Source organism: Penicillium chermesinum (assembly GCF_028974085.1).
Source record: "Penicillium chermesinum strain IBT 19713 chromosome Unknown utg000006l:1.0-2335141.0:1.0-2336784.0, whole genome shotgun sequence".
Classification (NCBI taxonomy): Eukaryota; Fungi; Ascomycota; class Eurotiomycetes; order Eurotiales; family Aspergillaceae; genus Penicillium; species Penicillium chermesinum.
In genome coordinates, this window is record NW_026695316.1 from 169,747 (window position 1) to 191,756 (window position 22,010).

Consider the following 22,010-nt stretch of genomic DNA (forward strand, 5'->3'; position numbering starts at 1 on the left):
TAGCTGGCCGCTCATTGGCAGGCCGGCAGCTACCGAGGGGCAGGCCTGGGGGTAAATATCGTGAGGCTTCCTGCTTTGCCCGGTGTATGAAACCGGAAAGGGTTGCTGGGTAGCTGGGCAAGCGGCAACAGCCGGGAATTACGATTGGAGAGATTCTAGAGCTTTTCGCTCGGTGTCTTCGGTGTACAGTGTACAGTGTAGACTGACCGATTCGTTGCGTCAGTGGTTTCCATATTATTACCTCCCCTTTCCCCCCTCCTCCTTTCTTTCCTTCTCACACTCTTCCATCTTTCCAATTCCCAACTTTCCAAGGTACGTTGCCGGCATCTTCCATCCTCCATCTTCCTGATATCCTAGTTTCCTGCTTTCCCCTTCCTTCCTGTCTTGAAGCTCTCTCTACCTTGCCCCTCCCCCGTTTACCCCACTTCACCCCTCCAGAGCTAACATAGCTTGCAGCATCTCATCTATCGCCATCATGGTCCCCAAGGTTGGAATCAACGGTTTCGGTCGTATTGGCCGCATTGTAAGTTCCTGTCCTTTGCTTCAATGAGAAGAAGCGTCAGAATTGTCGATCCAAGCTTACCAAGCTTCTTCACAGGTCTTCCGCAATGCGTAAGTAGATTCTTTATCCCGCGATAGTCGCACGAGTCCCACTCTAACCGGTTTCACAGCATCAACGACGGCTCTGTCGACGTTGTCGCCGTCAACGACCCCTTCATTGAGGTCCACTATGCTGTAGGTAGCCCCGCTTCCTGTTATCTCCTTCGTTCTTGCATGCCACGGTCATTACCTTGGTGGCACGGGCGGCCTCGGCCTCACGCTCCAAGGCCCATTACTGTCTACCTGGAACCTTTCTCTAACTCAACATTAGGCCTACATGCTCCGCTATGACAGTACCCACGGCCAGTTCAAGGGCACCATCGAGGTCAACGGCACCGAGGGTCTGATCGTCAACGGCAAGAAGATCAGCTTCTTCGCCGAGCGTGACCCCTCTGCCATCCCTTGGGGTAAGGTTGGCGCTGACTACGTCGTCGAGTCCACCGGTGTCTTCACCACCACTGAGAAGGCCTCTGCCCACCTGAAGGGTGGCGCCAAGAAGGTTATTATCTCCGCTCCCTCCGCTGATGCCCCCATGTTCGTCATGGGTGTCAACAATGACTCCTACACCAAGGACGTCAACATTCTCTCCAACGCCTCTTGCACCACCAACTGTCTTGCTCCCCCTCGCCAAGGTCATCAACGACAAGTACGGTCTCGTTGAGGGTCTGATGACCACTGTCCACTCCTACACTGCGACCCAGAAGACCGTCGACGGCCCCTCTTCTAAGGACTGGCGTGGTGGCCGTACTGCGGCTCAGAACATCATCCCCTCCTCCACCGGTGCCGCCAAGGCTGTCGGCAAGGTCATTCCTTCCCTCAACGGCAAGCTCACCGGCATGTCCATGCGTGTCCCCACCGCCAACGTCTCCGTCGTTGACCTTACCTGCCGCATCGAGAAGGCTGCCACCTACGATGAGATCAAGGCCACCATCAAGGCTGCCTCCGAGAACGAGCTCAAGGGCATCCTCGGCTACACTGAGGACGACATCGTCTCCTCTGACTTGAACGGTGATGACCACTCCTCTATCTTCGATGCCAAGGCCGGTATCGCCCTGAACTCCAACTTCATCAAGCTCGTGTCCTGGTACGACAACGAGTGGGGTTACTCTCACCGTGTTGTCGACCTGATCGGTACGATTCCCGTCCTAGTCTGTAACATGTTGGTACATCAGCTAACTTGCCCACTTTTCTAGCCTACATTGCCAAGGTTGATGCTCAGTAGCAATTAAAACCCACTCCCGAGGCAAGGAGTCTTCTCTGAGATGTGAAAGTTGATCTGGAGCTGCCCGCCTACGGTCTTTGCGAAGGACTCTTGACCATCCTGCAGAAAAAACCAGCTGATAACGTCACTTTAATGAATCAAATACATTTCTTCTTATCTTGAACAATAGACGTTTGCATGGGAACATCGCTACGATTTCTAGTAAAATACATCAGATTTTGCCTATCCTCAAGCCTTCCCATGGGCACGGCAGACCTGAGCTAGAATCGATGGGCGCCTCCCCCGTAGATTCAGTCTCTTGATGGGGGTTTGACGAATCCCCTCTGTAGATGGTACGCCATGTGGGGCATTTCAACGCTAGCACTTATCTGATAAATGGTTCTTATCAGAAAGTAACTCCTAGTACGTATACCAGGACGCTCAGTGTCTGTAAGATCTAGTACCAGAGAAACATTAAGCTCAAATAGAATCTCATGAACTTTCGAGGCCATATTGCAGTACTCTCCGCATTTTTAGCCCCAATCCTCTCCAAGATTATCAAGCATGTAGATGGCCATATCCATATCTCGGGCAAGTCGCATCAGTTCCAGGAGCGGGAGCGGATGGCGCTTATCTATATAAGGAAGGCGGTCTAGTCCAATAGCGGTAGGCAGTATAGCCGGCAGTAATTTGCGCCGCGGGAGCATCCAGATGCTCCATCACAGTATCCTATCTCCCACTAACCCTGCGCAACTGCAGCGTTGTGGGTAGAACCCTTTCTTGTTCAGAACCAAGCAGAATTACTAACATATTCATAGTCGCACTTAATCATCCGTTTCACCTAGCATTATAATTGCACTATCCAGCTGCCGCACACCCTGGTCTTCCTTTGGAGAACATACAAAGGACGAGAATCTATAGCTTCTACCGTCTAGATTCCCGTGCTCCCAGCGCACAAGCAACGCTGTTGCTGCCGCCTTGTGTATTGAGCAACTTGGCTTCCCTGGGGATCCCTATATACTTACCTTTGACCTTCTCATATTTGTCTGAGAAGCTCTCAACCTAGTGGAAGAGCGCATGCCCCAAGTGCAATTGACCTGGGCTTACCATGCGATATTGAGCAGAAGAAGTTGTCCCGTCCATAAATTACGGGCCTCGGTTGGCAAATAAAAAGCGCGATTGCCCAGGCGCGGGTGAAAACCATGTCGCGCAAAATGGACGACGACGAGGACGTTGTAATGGGAGAGCCCAGAAAACTGTCGCTCCCCTCGCACAATAATTATCTTGCAGGTCTGACGACTCAGCAAACAGTGAATTCTCATGGGTCAGATCCCATTTTGACTCCATCCTTGCTCCCTTCTATTGTGAAATCTCCGTCCTCTGGCGACAATTCTGTTCATGGAGGCAAGGGCCTACCGGAAGGCGTGGTCAAATTGAGCGACTCAGAAAGTACTTCCGCTGAGCATTACCTTCCTAGCAACGACAGTGTCATAGAGCAAAACTCAGACTGGTCGGACGAAGAAGAGACTGATTCAGGTCTCCCTCTCGGCTCCATGGCAACCGGCCTCTGCTACGACGTGCGAATGCGCTATCATTGTGAGGTCCGTCCTCTCTCGGACTTGCACCCCGAAGACCCTCGCCGAATCTATTTCATCTACAAAGAGCTTTGCAAGGCAGGACTTGTTGATGATCCGGACTCGACTCGTCCCCTCGCTCCCCAGACCCTTCAGCGTATCCCGATCCGAAGTGCCACCCAGGAAGAAATTAGACTCATTCACTCGGAGCCTCACTGGGAGTTTATTGAGAGCACTCAAAGTATGCCAGAAAGATGCCCTATGGTGTTTCGTAACGATCTGACCTCTTCCAGGAATGTCCGACGACACGTTGGTGGAGTTGGAGCACAGCCGTGACTCCATCTACTTTAACCGACTCACATTCGACGCGTCTTTGCTGTCGACCGGCGGTGCCATTGAAACCTGTCTGGCCGTAGCTGAGCGCAAGGTCAAGAATGCCATCGCCGTGATTCGGCCACCAGGCCACCACGCGGAGGACGATGCTGCCATGGGATTTTGCATCTTCAACAACGTTTCAGTCGCAGCCCGTGTTTGCCAAAACAAGCTTGGAGATTCCTGCCGCAAAATCATGATCCTCGACTGGTATGTTTCGCAGAAATCTCCTATATCATTTCTTCATCATTCATGGATGGGGTCGCTAATGCGAAGTTAATAATTAGGGATGTTCACCATGGTATGTTACTCTGATAGAACATGTATGCATTTCCAAGTGCTGACATTACCGCAGGAATGGAATCCAGAAGGCATTTTATGAAGACCCGAACATACTCTACATCTCGATTCATGTCCACGCCGGGGGTAAATTCTACCCTGGCGGAGATGCTGGGAACTGGGATCATTGTGGCGCGGGGCCAGGTGTTGGCAGGTAGGCCGACTTTCCATCGATATATCTCTCTACAGAAAGTAGGAAGTTATGGTGCAGCTCAACTCACAGTCTTCGATAGGAACGTCAATATTCCGTGGCCAGACCACGGCATGGGTGATGGCGACTACATGTTTGCCTTCCAGACGGTCGTTATGCCAATTGCCCAAGAGTTTAATCCCGACTTGGTTATCAGTAAGTCCCCTTGTTGACCTGGGTATGCTATTGCTGACATTGAATCCAGTTGCGGCCGGATTCGATGCCGCCGCGGGTGATTTGCTCGGGGGCTGCTTCGTCACACCAGCATGCTATGCCCAAATGACTCATATGCTCATGGTTCTCGCCAACGGAAAGCTTGCAGTCTGCTTAGAGGTGAGATCTGACCTGACATTCAGCTCAATTGCCATCGGCCCTCGGACTAACGCTCGGCCATTATATTAGGGAGGATATAACTTCCGCTCCATCTCCAAATCCGCCCTGGCAGTTACCAAAACTCTCATGGGGGAACCTCCGGACCGTCTCCTTGCCTGCTCCCCTTCTGAAGCGGCTGTCGACACAGTCCGCCGAGTGAAGAGCATCCAGGCTCACCACTGGCATTGCATGTTTCCAAAGCCTTCCCAGCATCCTGCCTATGCAACCCAACTCCATGGTATGTTTGTATGATCAAGGATTGAAGCCAGGGCTAACTATTGCTGTAGATATGATACGTGACATCCAGGCCAAGCAGCTATACGATAAGTTTAAGCTCACTCCGCTCCACATCTATCGCACTGGCCTCTCCAAGTCCTTCACGAATATGGTCCTGGCTAGGTTGGTACCCAAGAAGTCTCTGAGAGTTATTTGAGAGCATTTGCTAATCTGAATGATCAGCCCCAACTTCCACGAAGATGTGCCAACAATCATAATTTTCCATGATCCGTATGTTTCGATGGCTCCTTCAATTCAGCGAGGAAAATACTGATGGTTCTCTTTAGCCCCGAAATTATTGGGATGCCTCATCCGGTGACTAGCAAAATTGAAGCTCACAACTGCTGGCTAGTAAGTAAACAGGTAGCCTTGGATACAGACAAGTCACTAACACCTGCAAGGCCGATGCATTGAAAGACTACATCCAGTGGGTTCTTGACCAAGGGTATGCGCTACTCGACGTAAACGTTCCAAAGCACATCACCAAAGACACGGAGTCGGCAGTGAGTTTCTAACGCTCTAATGAATTTGAGTATTTGCTGACCCGAGGTTTTAGCGTCCCCAGTATATCGAGGAAGATGAAGACCGCCCTCATGCCACCGAGGAACTCGCAGCATACCTGTGGGATAACTACATTGCGTAGGTCATAGTTGTTCAGTACCAGTGGGTTCCCGGCTAATATGCTTGCCATACATAGACCACGCAACGGAAAAGAGATTATCTTCATCGGTATTGGCAGCGCTTTCCATGGCGTGACCCAATTGCTTATGCAGAGAGGTATACTCCACCTTCTGAGGCTGTGTTCAAGGGGCAAGGAGCTAATAAAAACAGAAAATCTGTATCATCGGATCGACTCCCTCATTTCATTTGTTGCGCAAAACCCCGTGCGGGCCGTCTCATCCACCACTCAGACCTGGCTCTCCAAGTGGTACCACGATGTATGTGCACTTATATTAGGCCCATTATTCTGCAGCCACTGACTCTCGCTCAAATGACAGAACTCCTTGGTTTTCATCTCGCACAATCACGGGGTGTGGGACCGCAAGCCATCCAAGCGTTACGGAACTCTGCGCCAGTCCCCGAAAACCGATCTGAACGAAATGCTTGCCGATCACAAGGAGGAGGTGTTCCAGTACATCACTGATCGGATTCACGTGGAGACTGACGAGACTGAAGAAGAGGCGGAGGAGGCGGATACCGAGATGAACCAGTAAGGCTATGGCGCTCGGCCAAGGTTAGCGATTTTTTATTTCTGCTTCTGCGCGTTTGCACGCATTTCATGTTTCCGCCCCCATAATACGAGCCGATACGTGGGTAGATGGAACATTATCCTTTTAGGTCCAACATCTCCAAGCTTTCAAGTTTCTTTGCTCTCCTCTTATCATATGCCAATGTGTGGTGATGTGTCGTTCGGCTGTACGTAAGAAGTCATTTGGGTATTGATGGCAGAAGTGGGACCTCGATCTTTCACGCCTCCAAAGCTCGATAGATTTGAACTCTGCGGCATTTTGCTCTCGCCTGTTGCTGCTTGTTCTAGCAAATGTCTCATCCTCTTTTCTTGACAACAAACCCCCGATCTTCAAAGGTTGTTGATTTGCCGGTATTGGCCGAAATGAAACATCGCCAACCACAGCCCGCGCTACGTTCTAGCGGTGACAACAAGCGACAAATCGAGTACGAGTGGCTTGGTCGGCCTACAGAGCTCTCTGCGGAGTGAAGTAGCTTTCAAGCAACCTCTCGTGGCATGGGATGTAACACTGTCTCAGAAGGTCACCCCATAAATGCGGCGGGGGACAATCAGGGTCCTTTCCGCCAAACCTTCCCCACTCCCTTGGCATGCATCATTTGCTTGACACCGCAAGAACGCTGGAATTCCTACAGGATCGGCTAGATATATCCGAGACACCGTGATCTGAGGACCTTGATGAAGGAATTCTTGAGGCTGGGATATGGTCTCGATAGCCTGGGTTGGGCCCCTGATGCGGGGCGAATGTGGGTAATCGCCTTGCTGGCCCTATGATGACTGGGGAATAGAAGAGCGAGCAGCGTTGTGTTCGGTCATGGTTTGAGCCTTTGCCATCATGCTGCCTCGGTAATCCGCCAAGGTCAAATCCCCGATTCAACGATGGTGGGTCTATTTTTGGACGTGAAAGCTGGAGGAGGAAGCCAAGCGGAACTCGCAGGGACAATCGAGAAACTATAAGAGAAGCCCGGGATCCCATACATCGAGGGGCAACATCTCCAGCCTGACTATTACAGTTGATCACAGCCTATATTTTCTTTCTCGATCTCGCCATGCAATTCTCCACCGCTCTCATCGCCTCTGTGGCCGCTCTTGTGCCCATGGCCAGCGCCGTTGGCCACGCCGTGGTCAAGAACAACTGTGCCCACACGGTCTATCTATGGTCCGTCGGCGGCTCTGTTGGACCAATGCAGACTGTTGCGCCTGGCAAGTCATACTCGGAGGTTCTACACCACGACCCCCAGTCTGGTGGAATCTCCATCAAGATCACCAAGACTGCCAATGGTCTTTACGACGGCAGCGCGCAGACCGACTTCGCTACACTCTTGACGGCAGCCAAGTCTGGTACGATTTGTCTGATGTCTTTGGGGACGCTTTCTCTGGAAATTCCCTCTCTGTCAAGCCTTCTGTTTCTACCTGCCCGAGCATCTGCTGGGCTAATGGTGTTTCACCGAGCGGTAGCCAGGTCAAGGACTGCCAGTCCACCACTGACATTACCTTGAACCTCTGCGGTGCAAAGTGCTGAGCGCAGCTATTGATGATACGTGGATACGTGCACTTGCTTTGGAATACTATCGCGGGGCTTGCTGGATAGTAATGTGGGAAGGTGGACGGGTTCCATAATGTGAATAATTCCATTTTTATTATCTGAGCAGTCTGAATGATTATCCTGCTATAGGCCTCACTTTTTATTCGAAACTTGAATTACTTCTGACATAATAGTATGTATGAATGCCCAGGTGCCAGCCGAGGATGCTAGTCAGGGCTTACCGAGGAAGGTCCTACCAGCACTTGAGTGGATTGCAATTTGTCATACCCATGAGCTGGATGTAACGATTACTTCTTCAAGTACAAGTTCGGACAAATCCAATGTTGCCTAAGTATTTTGATTGTCAATACGAACCCGAACGTTGAAGGTTTCCAACATTGAAATGGAATTTGAAAACTACCTTTCCTGTACTATTGGGTACTTGAATATTGAGTTTCGCTTTACTCCACTCGCACTGGCAGCGGTCAAAAAACAGACCTCTGACAGTCGGTATGGATGGAACTACTAGGACGTAGTTTCCACCATCTTCCTATGGATCCGGGGCCCTGGTAGGTGCTGCAGAAGTCTAAAAAACGCACGTCGATTGACGCCGCATGTGGGGCCAATGAAGCAATAGACCGCCCACCCATCAGGCTAAGCGGTCGTGTAATGCCGGCACAACACGACCGCCCTTTCGGCTCTGCATGCCGCCCCTCCAGCGAAATCAGGCGTGATTACAATCGACCACTTGGACAAACTCTTTTCTCTTATCCTGAATCTTTTGTTTCCTGTAGTTCTGTCTCAATATTCGTCAATAGCGAACAAAGCATTTTGGTGGGGTGTGTATCCATTGGTTTGATTCCTGCAGAAATTCCTCTCCCCAAAGCAGCCCTCCCTTGATGCTCCCAAGGTCCTCCGCCTCTGCAGCTTCGTGGTTTAGTTACAAATTTACTGCCCGACCGGTTTCTCAATTTCGCAACCCCGTCACTCCTTCCGTGCGGGCTCAATTCTCCATTTCTTTGACTCCATCCCATTTCCTGGCCCGTTTCTCGGTTGCGCGTTTTCATTCAGCGCCGCCCACCAGAGCCTCCAACATGACTCCGATCGAACGTATCACGGAGGATTTGGAGAAGCCAGAGTTGGACGACCGCTCATACCGCGTCATTCGTCTCCCAAATAAGCTGGAGGCTCTCCTGGTACATGACCCTGACACTGATAAGGCGAGTGCTGCAGTCAACGTCAATGTGGGCAACTTCTCCGACCAAGATGATATGCCGGGCATGGCACACGCTGTAGAGCATCTTCTGTTCATGGGTACCAAGAAGGTATGTTCGAGACCACTCGTTCTGGTGGAGCATCATCCCCGTGGGGGCTTCTTCGTGGCCATGCTGACAGGGATGCTGGGTTGGGTTTAGTTTCCTGTCGAAAACGCCTACAACCAATACCTTGCCTCGCATTCGGGCTCATCAAACGCATATACGGCCGCCACCGAAACAAACTATTTCTTTGAAGTCTCGGCAACGGGCGACTCGAGCGAATCCGGATCAGATGGTAAAAGCACCCCAACCGATCGGACGAGTGCCTCAAACGGCACAGTCGCCACCGGAACGGAGGAGAGTAAATCACCCTTATATGGGGCCCTCGACCGATTCGCCCAATTTTTCATAGAGCCCCTCTTTTTGGAGTCGACTTTAGATAGGGAACTGCAGGCTGTCGACTCGGAAAACAAGAAAAACCTCCAGAGCGACCTGTGGCGACTAATGCAGCTGAACAAGTCCCTTTCCAACCCCGCGCATCCCTACCACCACTTTTCCACTGGTAACTTGCAGACCCTGAAGGAGGATCCCCAGAAGCGTGGCCTGGATATTCGGAGCGAATTCATTCGGTTCTATGAGAAGCACTACTCGGCCAACCGAACGAAGTTGGTAGTCCTGGGCCGGGAAAGTCTAGACACTTTGGAGCGATGGGTCGCTGAACTGTTTTCTGATGTAGAAAACAAGGATCTGCCCCAGAACCGCTGGGACCATGTGCAGCCCTTTTCGGAGGCCGACATGTGCACCCAAGTCTTTGCAAAGCCTGTCATGGAATCCCGATCGATGGACATGTACTTTCCGTTCTTGGATGAACAGGATCTGTATGATTCCCGTCCCAGCCGGTATATCAGCCACCTGATTGGCCATGAAGGTCCCGGGAGTGTACTCTCGTATCTGAAGGCCAAGGGCTGGGCCAATGGTCTCTCAGCGGGGGCTATGCCTATCTGCCCAGGATCTGCCTTCTTCACCATCTCCGTGCGTCTGACACCCGAGGGTCTCAAACAGTATCGAGAGGTTGCAAAGGTGATTTTCGAGTACATTGCTATGATCAAGGAGCGGGAACCAGAGCAGTGGATCTTCGATGAGATGAGGAATCTGTCTGAGGTGGATTTCCGTTTTATGCAGAAGATCCCTGCCAGTCGGTTCACCAGCAATCTGAGTAGTGTGATGCAGAAACCCTTGGACCGCAAATGGCTTATTAGCGGAGGGCTGCTTCGACGCTTCGACGCGGACCTGATTAAGCAAGCTCTATCGTACCTGCGTGCGGACAACTTCCGTCTTATCGTTGTGTCGCAAGACTTCCCTGGCGAATGGGATGAGAAGGAAAAATGGTATGGTACTGAGTACAAGGTGGAAAAAATCCCCAAGGACTTCCTTTCCGGGCTCGAAGCGGCTCTGAAATCGACGGATGCGACCCGCACTTCTAATGTGCACATGCCTCATAAGAATGAGTTTGTGCCGACTCGACTCACCGTCGAGAAGAAGGAGGTTGACGAACCTGCGAAGACGCCAAAGCTCATTCGACACGATGATCGTGTTCGGCTATGGTACAAGAAGGACGACCGCTTCTGGGTTCCAAAGGGAACAATCCATGTGACGCTGCGTAATCCACTCGTGTGGGCGACACCGGCAAACCTCATCAAAACCAGGCTCTACTGCGAGCTTGTTCGGGACGCTTTAGACGAATATTCCTACGACGCCGAACTCGCTGGATTGGATTATCACCTCTCTGCGAACATCTTGGGTCTCGACATTTCGGTCGGAGGCTATACTGACAAGATGTCCGTTCTCCTCGAGAAGGTGCTGACTACCATGCGCGACTTGACTATCAACCAAGACCGCTATGATATCATTACTGAGCGGCTTGCACGAGCCTTCCGTAATGCCGAATACCAGCAGCCTTTCTACCAGGTTGGTGACTACACACGGTATTTGCTGTCCGAGCGGAGCTGGATCAATGAGCAGTATATCGAGGAGTTGGAGCATGTCACATCTCACGATGTTATCAAGTTCTTTCCTCAGCTGTTGGAACAAACTCATATTGAAGTTTTGGCCCACGGTAATATCTACAAGGAAGACGCCTTGCGCATGACAGATTCTGTGGAAGCAATTCTTAAGGGGCGCCCTCTACCCCCCAGCTCAGTGGTACCTGCGGCGCAACATGATGTTTGCCCCTGGCAGCAACTATGTCTACCCGCACACGCTGAAAGACCCTGCCAACATCAACCACTGTATTGAGTACTATCTATATATCGGTCTCTTCTCAGACGCCGTCCTTCGATCAAAGCTTCAGCTGTTTGCCCAGATGACCGACGAGCCTGCATTTGACCAATTGCGGAGCAAGGAACAGCTGGGGTATGTGGTGTGGAGTGGCTCTCGCTACAGCGCAACAACCATGGGCTATCGGGTGATCATCCAAAGCGAGCGTAACGCGCCGTATCTGGAGTCTCGGATTGAATCCTTCCTTCGAGAGTTTGGAACCTCGCTTGAGAAAATGCCGGAAGATGAGTTTGACGGCCACAAGCGAAGTGTTATCAACAAGCGGTTAGAGAAGCTCAAGAACCTTGGCTCTGAGACAGGTCGATACTGGTCGCATATCGGATCGGAGTTCTTTGACTTCTTGCAGCATGAAAAGGATGCAGCCAATGTGCGCACTTTGACCAAGGCTGATTTGATCGAATTCTACCACCAATACATCGACCCGGATTCCCCCACCCGAGCCAAGCTCGCCATTCATCTGAATGCCCAGGGTGGTGTGAATGCCAAGGAAATCAGTGCGGGCCATAAACGCGCTAGTCTTGTCGAAGCCATCGAAAAGCAACTCGGAGTGGCCGGATATCCTGTAGACCCCCACCGGCTGGCTAGCGCGTTCGCTGAATTAGACATGGCCTTGGTTGATAATGCGCAAGTCCTGTTTATAATCAAGACTTTCCTCGCCACGGACTTGAGTCTTTCGCCGGAGCAGATCGCCCCCGTCGCCGAGAAGATGGAAAAGATCCTCGGAATGCAGCTTAAGGTCCTTGGGCTACTACCGCCCACTAAAGATGAACAAGCGGTGACTTCTAAGGATCTGTCTCCCACTGAAATACAAGCGGCTACGACGATTACTGACGTTTCTACATTCAAAGCCAGTCTTCCTGTCAGCGCAGGACCTGTCCCCGTGTCTGATCTCACGGAGTTCGAGGATTTTGACGCGAAGCTGTGAGAAAGTTCGTTTGGTTGAAGTAGGGTTAAGATTGGTGGCGGTGTTGTCCGGCGCATGGAATGAGTGAGTGGGAGTCGGTCGTAGAGCACACGATTTTCCTAGAGTTACGATTCGTTTTAATGCTATGCCTGTAGGAGTCTGCTCGATACTATCACATCTGTTTCTAAAATAGCTCATATTCCTGCCTCCTCTCGAGCGAGGTTGTTGGAAGCGCCTCCTGGAACCAACTGGTAGTCAAGAATCGTCAGTTTTCCCAAGTGATACTTGCTCTCCTGGTCAACCGGCGTGGTCTGAAACAATATACATCCGGTAGATACATTCGGTAGAAAGCCACTGTTCTGATTGATATATAGATACATTGCTAGTATCTCGTACATAGATCTCTGACAGTGCGCTGTATCATAAGGCGGTGTAAGTAATACTTGCAAGTATTAAAATGTAGCGGAGCTTTCCAACGTTCGATAAAGCTTGGCTGCACCATTGGTCGTTGTGAGCAGCCCTACAAGCTTTTGAGGCGACAGTCGCGATAAGACAAGCTCGCCCTTCCAAACGTTCGCGACAGCATCAGCCACGATGGCGGCCACCACTGCGACGACCACCCGGAGCAGTCGTCCGTATGTCCCCCACCCCTCCGGCCCCGAGAACGGGCATACAAGATACCCCTGCTCACTTTGAACGGTTCACAGACCGATCGTCCCCAAGGACTTCTCCGCGCAGCAACCCGAAACAATTCGCTTGTACCCTCTATCGAACTACACTTTCGGCACGAAGGAAACCCAGCCTGAAGAGGACCCTTCTGTTCTAGCGCGCTTGAAGAGACTTGAGGAACACTATGAAATCCATGGCATGCGACGTACCTGCGAAGGTGTTCTGGTGTGCCATGAACACAACCACCCACATGTGCTGATGCTGCAAATTGCCAATGCCTTTTTCAAGCTGTACGTTCTAAAATTCGAGTGTCGCCCGTCAGACCATGTTTGATCTGAAAATACTAATACTAACCTTGTTGCGATTAATGACAGCCCCGGCGACTATGTGCACCACGACGACGGCGAAATCGAAGGATTCAAGAAACGCCTGAATGAACGCTTAGCCCCCGTGGGATCGCAATTTTCTGGCGAGGGTGTTAACGAGGACTGGGATATTGGCGACACTTTGGCCCAATGGTGGCGGCCAAACTTTGAAACCTTCATGTATCCCTTCCTCCCCGGCCATGTCACCCGGCCCAAGGAGTGCAAGAAGCTCTACTTCATCCAGCTCCCCAAGAAGAGTGAGTGTCGTCTTCCCCGCATCCTCCTCCCCTCAATGATTGTTTTATCCTGATACTGACCAGGCATACTTCCAACTTGAATTAGAGGTTCTTTCAGTCCCAAAGAATATGAAGCTGCTTGCAGTGCCCCTCTTCGAGCTCTACGACAACACAGCCCGTTATGGCCCTCAGCTTTCCGCAATCCCTCACCTGCTCTCTCGGTACAACTTCGAATTTGTCGACGAGAATGACAACGTGGTGGCTGTTACGCCCGGGACACCTTTAGGCGAGAACCAAATCCCCCGCGTCAAAGTGCTCGCAGGCGAGGATGATGGGCAGGACACCGGAATGACGGACGTGGGTACGGATGGAGAGAAAGCACCTGAAATGCAGCAGTAGCAGTAAGTGGAGCAAATGATAAGGTCGAATTTAATGCTTTCCAGCCGTGCCAACCCGGCTAGTGTATGTTTCACGCCCCAATTCGCGCTTTCCCCCTGATCATGAACTCGTATTCTCCCGCTATTTCTGGTAACAAGGGCCAAATGCTAAAGAAGCCTTCATGGGGTATTATTCGGAGAGTAGGAGCGTTCTCATGCATGGTAAATAGCCGGAAATACCCCTCTCGGCTAGGACTTCATGTTATTATTCGTCAGCCACTCCCTCTAGGCATGCCAACCCCCGCACTGCAGAATACGGAGTTACATTCTTCACGGTGCGGTACCTGACCAAGACGTAGGAAAATAGGAGCCATGGTGGGTCGAGGTGGGTGTTGCTCCGGGGCGCTGGCCGTCTTAGCCCTGAAAGAGTTCAGCGGATTCACAAGGACGATCGAATCATCCAACAAGAGGAACCCTCGTGATCAAAAATCTCCCCTTCTGTTGGGGGCGCGCAACTAACCCCGTTCGTTCCTTTCGTAGAATTTGCTGATCTGTCAGAGGACCCACCTTCCACTGGCACGGCACTGTGCCTTTCAGGAAACGAGAAGCGAGCCTGACCTCCAAAAAGACTTTGACGGCGAATTGGGGAATTGGCCGTGTCTAGTTTAGGACAGGCGCCTGTATCGTGCCCGGTGGCTTCTATCCGGACCACCATCGGGGGCCGGACGGGGGCCGGATGAGGGCCTACAAATACAGGATGAGTAGCACCAGGGCAAGGGGGTTTCCTTTTCTTCCGTGGCGGGCATTTCTTCGCAAGCAACCTCGTTGGGTCTATCCACCGTGAAGATGCTCTCTTTTGCGTACTTGGGCGCATTAGTCGCCGTGGTTGCGCCAGTAATTGCTGCACCCACCAGCATTCTCATTCCTCGCGGTAAGTATAGAGACCGCCATAGACAGATGGTTGGGATATGTAGGTTAAATAACCCTCACTAGACATCTCGTCCGACGTGCTGAGTGAGTTGACTCTGTTCGCGGAGTACTCGGCTGCTGCGTACTGTACCAGCAACTTTGGCGGCAGTAACGGCGCCGATGTGACTTGCTCCGCGGGTAACTGCCCAGAGGTGCAATCGGCTGGGGCTACTCTTTTGTACGAGTTTGACCTGTAAGTTGATCTGTTACAACTCGAGGGAATTCCGGAAGTGCTGACAAGGACGATGCTTTAGGTCCAACGACTTTGGCGATACCACTGGCTATCTCGCTGTGGACAACACCAACCAGCTTATTGTGCTGGCATTCCGTGGCTCTTCTGACATCTCTAACTGGGTCGCAAACCTGGACTATGACCTGACCGATGTCGACCTGTGTGATGGCTGTCAGGCCCACAGCGGATGGTGGAGCGCGTGGGGATCTGGCGCGAACGATATCACGGCCCAGGTCCAATCTGCGCAAAGCACTTACCCTGGATACAAGCTCGTTGTCACTGGCCACAGTCTTGGCGGGGCCATTGCCGCTCTTGGAGGAAGTGCTCTGCGCAATGCTGGATACCAGCTCGACCTGGTAAGTGACTTCAAGATCCTTTCTATAACTATGCACTCATCGACTGACCACGCTCCCAACTAGTACACCTATGGCCAGCCCCGCGTAGGAAACAAGGCACTGGCTGAGTATTTGACTAACCAGGCTGACTACTGGCGTGTGACCCATGAGAACGACATCGTGCCCCGTTTGCCCCCCGAGTCCTTCGGCTTTTCTCACGCCAGCCCTGAATTCTGGATCACCAGCGACAACGGTGTCACCCCTACCACCTCCGATGTCCAGGAGATCGAGGGCATTGATTCCAATGCTGGAAACACTGGCGAGGCCATCCCCTCCATTGACGCCCACAAGTTCTATATTATCGCAATTTCTGCGTGCTCCTAGAGGGTGCGCCGCAACTAGCCCCCGGACGAACTGCCCTGAGCCATGAGGATATTAATCTACAGTAGCTGTAGTTAATTATTACCACTATTTTTATCTCATTTTTTTTATCAGATGAGAATGATTTTTCAAGTTTGTCGCTTCACCTTAAAGACTCATTGTGACGAATCCATGGATCCTTCATAGTCCAGTACGTAAGATCCAGAGCCTCGCTCGCGGGCGACTTGGCGCCTCATAAAATCACGCAGGCCGCTCTTCTTTGTCTCATGCGCACGAAGAGAGAAGAGCATAATCATGAATTGCAATTGGGATAGGTTTTGGAACCGAAGCATGCGAAATGCAACACGAGGAAACAAAGCAATATAATACTGCTAGTAATTTTACCCAAGCTCCGCGGGGTGAACCCACTATGAGCATAGCCAGGTAAGACTGTCACAGACTTACTACTCGCCTCAAAAATAGCGAGATGCACCTGCAGAAGAAAGCGATTTTCAACCTTAATGCCAGTAGCTCCTGCGTATTCTAGTAGGAACACCCCCATAGGCCACTGATGTATAACGGAGCCCCACCGATCGGCGTTGTGGCTCAAATGCCGTGGCGGGTTACCTTTTTTATGGAGACGATTCTCTCCGCTTTGGTCGGCCCCTTCGAAAGAGTCCACGCTGGAGCTTCAGTTGAGTTACCAGTACCACTCTCTCCCCGGGGTGAGCCTTGCGCAACCGCAAAACTCCCCCCCTCCGTCCTCCCCAAGTCGAACTGCACGATGCTTTGATTCCCTCCCAATGTTCCATGACAGCCACCGACCCTCACCATGCTGTTCGCTCCCAGTGGACCACAAAGTCCGCGTCGTCGAAATCGCATCAAAGCTATTCTATTAACGATCACCATCGTCCTTGCAATCTACTTCCTATTCTTCGCCGGCGATGAGGCCCGTGCTAAATCAGTCAGCAATGACGATAAGCCGACCTATGCGCAGCGCCATGGCGCCACCTCTAAACCCAAGACCTCGAAGGAACTGGCTCGTCCCATGACACATAAGCACAAGGAAATGGTGGTGGCGAGCATGAAAAGCGACGATACCTCCTGGGTGGCTGAGTACTTCCCCGACTGGTCGCGGAGCATCTACGTGGTGGACGACAAGCAGGCACCTCTGACTGTCGCACATAATAAAGGCCGCGAATCTATGGTGTATTTGACGTGAGAGCATATTCCCGTCCCTCGATCACCGAGGGTCTAGTGCGCTAAAGACGGTTCTCCAATTTTAGGTACATTATTGACCATTACGACGACCTCCCGGACCTGATGCTCTTCATACACTCCCAACGCTATCAATGGCACAATGATGACCCATACTATGATGGTGTTCCCATGCTCCGCAAGCTCCAACTCCCTTACCTTCAGAAGAAAGGATACGTCAATCTGCGCTGTACGTGGACGCTGGGGTGTCCCGTGGAGATCCACCCACTAAGCGATACACACCGCGATGACGTTCATGCTGGGGAATACTTCCTGTATGGATTCCAGGAGCTGTTCCCAGATTTGCCTGTTCCGCGAGAAGTGGGTGTGTCGTGTTGTGCCCAGTTTGGCGTCAGCCGCGACAAGGTCCTGGAGAGGCCAAAAAGTGACTATGAACATTTCCGCAAGTGGCTCGTGCACACAGACTTGTCGGATGATTTGAGTGGACGGATTATGGAGTACTCCTGGCACAGTAAGATATTCCTCCCCCTTTCGGTGCCGCCTGAATCATCTCGAGTTTTGCAGGACTAACCGGGACTTCTACCTCAGTCATTTTTGGGCAAGAACCGATCTTTTGTCCCACCGAGGAGGAATGTTACTGTAATGTGTTTGGCTTGTGCAATCTGGTCTGCTATGAAGGGGTCGCATGTGAGAATCGCTACGCTCTGCCACCATACTCTACACTACCCCAGGGTTGGCCATACATTGGATGGAAGGGGCAGGCCCAGGATCCCAGCTCTGGGCTGCCGGAGACATGAAAGGGTGACGATGAAAACAAATTAGATATCCAGAATATCTCCTACCGGGCTACTTCTGTCCCTTAGAATCCCACTTGAGTATGTGGGGGATTTTTATTACGGTCAATTTTGACGTCGAGCAAGATAACAAGTCAGTATCTCCCAATAAAATGGAGCTGTAAATACAAAGGAGACATGGGATAATTTCGAAGGAGTCCACCTGTGGCATCTGGGCCAGAATCCATCTGACCTGCCAGAGCGGGCCGAGGCAGAGCTCCCAAGCTCCCCGCAATCCAAGTTAATCGATCTAATCGAACCTTCCACCTTCAACTCCCCCACCATTCTCTGCCTCCGATCACCATGCTCATAATCGGACTCACAGGCTCGATTGCCACGGGTAAATCGACTGTCTCATCTATCCTGTCTAGTCCCCCCTACTCCTTACCGATCATCGACGCCGATCTTCTCGCCCGCAAGGTCGTTGAGCCTGGGACTGCTGGCTACAAAGCGATCGTCAACTACTTCGGCCCCAACACCCCTGATCTCCTTCTCGATGATCCCGCCACCGATACCCCACAAGGCCAACCACTGAATCGGCCGGCGCTCGGCCGGCGCGTCTTCGGCGACACCGATGATCGCAAACGAGACCGCCAAGTCCTGAACGGCATCATCCACCCTGCTATCCGGTGGGAGGTGTACAAGGCATTGATCTACCATTATCTCCGAGGCCAGTGGGCCGTCGTCCTCGACGTCCCACTGCTTTTCGAGGCCGGTATGGATCTCATCTGCGGCACGGTCATTGTGGTCGGCGTGCACGATCCAGCGGTGCAGATGGCGCGGCTCCGCGCCCGCGACTCACATCTGACTGCTGAGGATGCCGAGAATCGCGTGCGCAGCCAGGGTGATATCCGAGCGAAGGCGGCACAGGCGGAATTCCGGGGCACGACGACGAATCGCGGGGTGGTGGTGTGGAACGATTCCGACAAGACCGAGCTCGAGCGTGCAGTCAAGGGGGCAATGGCGAGCATCTCGGCATCAAGCCCATGGTGGTGGGCGTGGACGTTGTTAATTGCGCCACCCATTGGATTTGGCGTGGCAGCCTGGACATTGCTCGTGAACTTCGCAACGCAGAAAGGGTGGGAAAAGAAGAAGAGGGAAGAGAAAGCAAGACTGTGAGACTTTTGAATGGAATCTGTTTGGTCCTTTCGAGCCTTTTGTCCCAAATAGTTATATAACACTTTAGATACCTTGTCCCATTAGCCTAGATGTCGAATCTATACATGATTTTACGCAGAACACTTCTATTCTGAGATGTTGCTCTGTCATAAATTGACCCTGCGATACTCGTAATGCAGAGTATCTTTCACTTTGAATGCTTGAAACCGATGCGCCATATTTAAATGCTCCACCCAAACGCCAGCCGGGGTATGTATACTTTCTCAGAGGGGAGATTACCCTAGAAGTCAGTTACTCTTCCGCTTCTTCTTTTTCAGGAGATCTTGCGCCGACGCATTGCGACCGCCGCCACCACCGGAGGAGATGGAGGTCAGCTTAGAAACTTTCTTGTATGATTTAGCAGATTTGCGGTTGGCATTTTCCCCGCCTGTATCGTCGTCGCCATTGCCAGATTGTTGCTGCTTTTGAATAGTTAGTACATTAGTATATGATAAATAATTGTCATGAATAGTATGAAAAGGTGCGACAAAGTTATTATAGGAAGGGAGAACCAACCAAGGACTGTTTGCGCTTGAAGTTACCGAATGCTCGTCGCCCGCCTGACGCGCCATCGTGTTCAGTGTCTAGAGACTCCGCTGCCACCACTATGGGACGAGGGGCTGTCGGCGTCGCCGCAGGTATATCCAGCACCCATTCAGTCTCACCCGCCGCTGCAGCTTGTTGTGCAATGGCGCTGCGCCGCTTCTCTTCCTCTGCTGCGATGGCGGCGGCGATGGCGTCTAGATCAGATTGTGGAGTGGCTGGGCTGTTGGGCTCTGTTGACAGACGAGGTCGCTTAGGTGTATGCGGACCATCACTTGCTTCCGAGGCATTTTCTTCTCTGGTCGCAGACGACGCCGCAGCCCGCTGCATGAACTGTAGGCCCTAAGTCAGCTCTGTCGCAGCTGCAATCTATGGTTTTCGCATACCTTCATCGTTAACAGGCGGTTAGACATGGACTTTTCGGGCTTTGCAGCCACAGGCGATGATGGCGACATTTTGGCAAAAACAAGGCAGCCAGCTCAAAGCCTGGGAGGAAGGGAGAAAAAAATGTCGACGTCGAGAGATTCAAACGGGGCAGCTTCAGACAAAATTCCCCAGCAGCAAGGCGGCAGAAAAATGCTGCCCGCCAGTAGTGAACTCACCGCCCTCATATCCGTCCGTCCAACCACTCCTCGCGGATTACAGTTTGCTCCTCGAAGTATCCGTCCTTGTTCTTTACTCCTCACTACCGTTTTTGGGACTCAATCTGCCCGGCATGATGTCCTGCACTCGTCGCCTCACCGCTCTGGCGTCGGTTCGCCCTCGGTTTGCCGTTCGCACTTACTCTTCCACCGTCGCTCGCCTTTCCGAGAACCGCATCCCGGTCAATGATGCCACCCCGCCAGCTCCAGCTCCCACCACCAAGACTGAGCTGGCAGCGAAGGATACTGAGCCCAGCGGTGTCCCAATTGAGTCACTGGCGAACATGGAGAACCAGTACCAGGAGGATCCCATCGTGGCAGAAGCTATCCGTAGCCTACAGGCCCCGAACCGCGCCACCACCTGGGCGGCCAGCCAGCAGCCTCGCGCGCAAGCCATGACTGGACCTCGATTCGAGCAAACTATCATGGAGACTCAGGTAGGCAACAATTACCTAGAAGCATTGAAGACGGCCATTGGGCCGAAATCCAGAGCTGACTGTTTTGCTACAATAGCCCCGGCCTATGGCCGCCATTGAGCTCATCCATAAGCAACCAGTCCGCTGGTCCAAGAGCAGAATCGTCAGCTGTGACGGTGGTGGTGGTCCCCTTGGCCACCCCAAGATCTTCATCAACGTCGATAAGCCTGAGATTGCGACCTGTGGATACTGTGGCCTGCCCTTTGTACGTGGCCATGTTAGAGATTTATCCCCGGAAGCCCTTTGACTAACTTCATTTCTTTTTAAATAGGCCCACGAGCAGCACCGTGCATATCTCGAGTCTCTCCCCGCCACCAGCTACCCTCTCAAGCCCACTGACGATCCCGCTGAGGTGAATGAGACCCAACGCGTGACAGATGGCGGCCTGGAGCAGCGGTAAATTAACTAGCATCCGATTCCTTTTGTCGGCGTTGATTATTTTTTTCATGTGCGTGTTATATTACTATATCGTTTTGTTTTGGGCCTAAGGCCGTGTACAGAGATATCGAACAAAATGATATGCCGTTGGCCCGGTGCTAAATTCCTCCCCTTCTACTTTATTAAGAAGTGAATTCTGATGGATCAAAAAGAACCTTCTTTGCATGGATTCACTTGGAGCTGACTGCTCTGGTTTTGTTTTTGTAGCTGCGTCTTTCGCGGAGTCTCTTGGCCGAGGCTTTTTCTCACACAAATGTGTACTCTGGGCTTGTCTAGCAATGGGAAGTGCTCGTACTAGATTGTAGGGTTGAAATATTCCACCATCGCTACACAAGTCAATCGTAGTCTAGCTTGGCATCCCTCGATCATAGACGTTGTCGTGCCACCTCGCCCAGTCATGCTTTCTCGCCCTGAATAGTCGCGACAACTTTGCGCGTGTGTCTGGCACGACGGAACTCCAGAGCCCAGATGCCTTGCCATGTGCCAAGAGCGAGACGGCCATTAGAGATGGGGATGGTGACGGAGGCTCCAATGAGCGCGGATTTCACATGGGCCTAATCCGTAAGTAAACGATCAGCCAGCTGGCCGGTAGAGGGGGCAAGGTAGAAAGGGATACACACCGGCATGTCGTCCTCGCCTTCGGCCGAATGACGGTAAAGGTTGCCCGTGCGGTCGGCGGGCACAATGCGATCCAGAGCATCGCTCATGTCGGCCTGGACATCGTCGTCCCAGTTCTCGTTGAGTGACAGCGCACAGCTCGTATGCTGCACGAACAGGTTCAGAATGCCAACCTTGTAGTCGCGGATCTCGGGCACTTCTGAGAGGACATGATCGGTGATCAAGTATGAGCCACGGCTGCGCGACGGCAGTGTGAAGTTCTTCTGGAACCAAGACATTGTGCGGGTTCACGATATTGAAGAAAAAGAACTTGGAGTTGGGCGACGAGTGGGGAGAAATAAGACGGTTTC

The 22,010-nt window shown here is 52.0% G+C and overlaps 11 protein-coding genes across 11 annotated transcripts; 9 read left to right on the forward strand and 2 right to left on the reverse strand.

Annotated features, from left to right (window-relative positions):
* Positions 1-475: 475 nt before the first annotated feature.
* On the forward strand, positions 476-1,822 carry gpdA (glyceraldehyde 3-phosphate dehydrogenase GpdA; the record flags this gene model as incomplete). Its single annotated transcript, XM_058477118.1, has 6 exons — positions 476-523; positions 599-612; positions 672-735; positions 872-1,174; positions 1,233-1,731; positions 1,794-1,822. 6 exons carry the CDS (start codon positions 476-478, stop codon positions 1,820-1,822), a joined length of 957 nt encoding a protein of 318 aa, XP_058327463.1.
* A 1,193-nt stretch (positions 1,823-3,015) lies between these two features.
* Positions 3,016-6,138, forward strand: hdaA (histone deacetylase hdaA; the record flags this gene model as incomplete). The annotated part of the gene is made up of 14 exons (XM_058477119.1): positions 3,016-3,616; positions 3,669-3,957; positions 4,103-4,240; positions 4,320-4,432; positions 4,482-4,609; positions 4,679-4,886; positions 4,936-5,047; positions 5,108-5,155; positions 5,212-5,275; positions 5,326-5,427; positions 5,481-5,563; positions 5,622-5,701; positions 5,756-5,862; positions 5,923-6,138. The coding sequence occupies 14 exons, from the start codon at positions 3,016-3,018 to the stop codon at positions 6,136-6,138; spliced, it is 2,289 nt and encodes a 762-aa protein (XP_058327464.1).
* Positions 6,139-7,219: 1,081 nt separating this feature from the next.
* N7468_007824 (putative BYS1 domain protein) lies at positions 7,220-7,692 on the forward strand (the record flags this gene model as incomplete). The annotated part of the gene is made up of 2 exons (XM_058477120.1): positions 7,220-7,563; positions 7,623-7,692. 2 exons carry the CDS (start codon positions 7,220-7,222, stop codon positions 7,690-7,692), a joined length of 414 nt encoding a protein of 137 aa, XP_058327465.1.
* Positions 7,693-8,789: 1,097 nt separating this feature from the next.
* Positions 8,790-12,213, forward strand: N7468_007825 (uncharacterized protein; the record flags this gene model as incomplete). Its single annotated transcript, XM_058477121.1, has 3 exons — positions 8,790-9,020; positions 9,111-11,067; positions 11,147-12,213. 3 exons carry the CDS (start codon positions 8,790-8,792, stop codon positions 12,211-12,213), a joined length of 3,255 nt encoding a protein of 1,084 aa, XP_058327466.1.
* Positions 12,214-12,786: 573 nt separating this feature from the next.
* N7468_007826 (cleavage and polyadenylation specificity factor subunit 5) lies at positions 12,787-13,861 on the forward strand (the record flags this gene model as incomplete). Its single annotated transcript, XM_058477122.1, has 4 exons — positions 12,787-12,827; positions 12,900-13,151; positions 13,236-13,483; positions 13,569-13,861. 4 exons carry the CDS (start codon positions 12,787-12,789, stop codon positions 13,859-13,861), a joined length of 834 nt encoding a protein of 277 aa, XP_058327467.1.
* An 824-nt stretch (positions 13,862-14,685) lies between these two features.
* On the forward strand, positions 14,686-15,759 carry N7468_007827 (lipase family protein; the record flags this gene model as incomplete). Its single annotated transcript, XM_058477123.1, has 4 exons — positions 14,686-14,770; positions 14,833-15,001; positions 15,063-15,396; positions 15,460-15,759. 4 exons carry the CDS (start codon positions 14,686-14,688, stop codon positions 15,757-15,759), a joined length of 888 nt encoding a protein of 295 aa, XP_058327468.1.
* An 808-nt stretch (positions 15,760-16,567) lies between these two features.
* On the forward strand, positions 16,568-17,750 carry N7468_007828 (DUF3431 domain-containing protein; the record flags this gene model as incomplete). The annotated part of the gene is made up of 3 exons (XM_058477124.1): positions 16,568-16,953; positions 17,022-17,464; positions 17,542-17,750. 3 exons carry the CDS (start codon positions 16,568-16,570, stop codon positions 17,748-17,750), a joined length of 1,038 nt encoding a protein of 345 aa, XP_058327469.1.
* Positions 17,751-18,089: 339 nt separating this feature from the next.
* N7468_007829 (putative dephospho-CoA kinase) lies at positions 18,090-18,905 on the forward strand (the record flags this gene model as incomplete). The annotated part of the gene is made up of 1 exon (XM_058477125.1): positions 18,090-18,905. The coding sequence occupies one exon, from the start codon at positions 18,090-18,092 to the stop codon at positions 18,903-18,905; it is 816 nt and encodes a 271-aa protein (XP_058327470.1).
* A 287-nt stretch (positions 18,906-19,192) lies between these two features.
* N7468_007830 (uncharacterized protein) lies at positions 19,193-19,879 on the reverse strand (the record flags this gene model as incomplete). The annotated part of the gene is made up of 3 exons (XM_058477126.1): positions 19,193-19,363; positions 19,461-19,820; positions 19,874-19,879. 3 exons carry the CDS (start codon positions 19,877-19,879, stop codon positions 19,193-19,195), a joined length of 537 nt encoding a protein of 178 aa, XP_058327471.1.
* Positions 19,880-20,202: 323 nt separating this feature from the next.
* N7468_007831 (zinc-finger domain-containing protein) lies at positions 20,203-21,004 on the forward strand (the record flags this gene model as incomplete). The annotated part of the gene is made up of 3 exons (XM_058477127.1): positions 20,203-20,565; positions 20,642-20,809; positions 20,876-21,004. 3 exons carry the CDS (start codon positions 20,203-20,205, stop codon positions 21,002-21,004), a joined length of 660 nt encoding a protein of 219 aa, XP_058327472.1.
* A 433-nt stretch (positions 21,005-21,437) lies between these two features.
* Positions 21,438-21,938, reverse strand: N7468_007832 (YjbQ family protein; the record flags this gene model as incomplete). Its single annotated transcript, XM_058477128.1, has 2 exons — positions 21,438-21,596; positions 21,663-21,938. 2 exons carry the CDS (start codon positions 21,936-21,938, stop codon positions 21,438-21,440), a joined length of 435 nt encoding a protein of 144 aa, XP_058327473.1.
* Between the last annotated feature and the right edge of the window lie 72 nt (positions 21,939-22,010).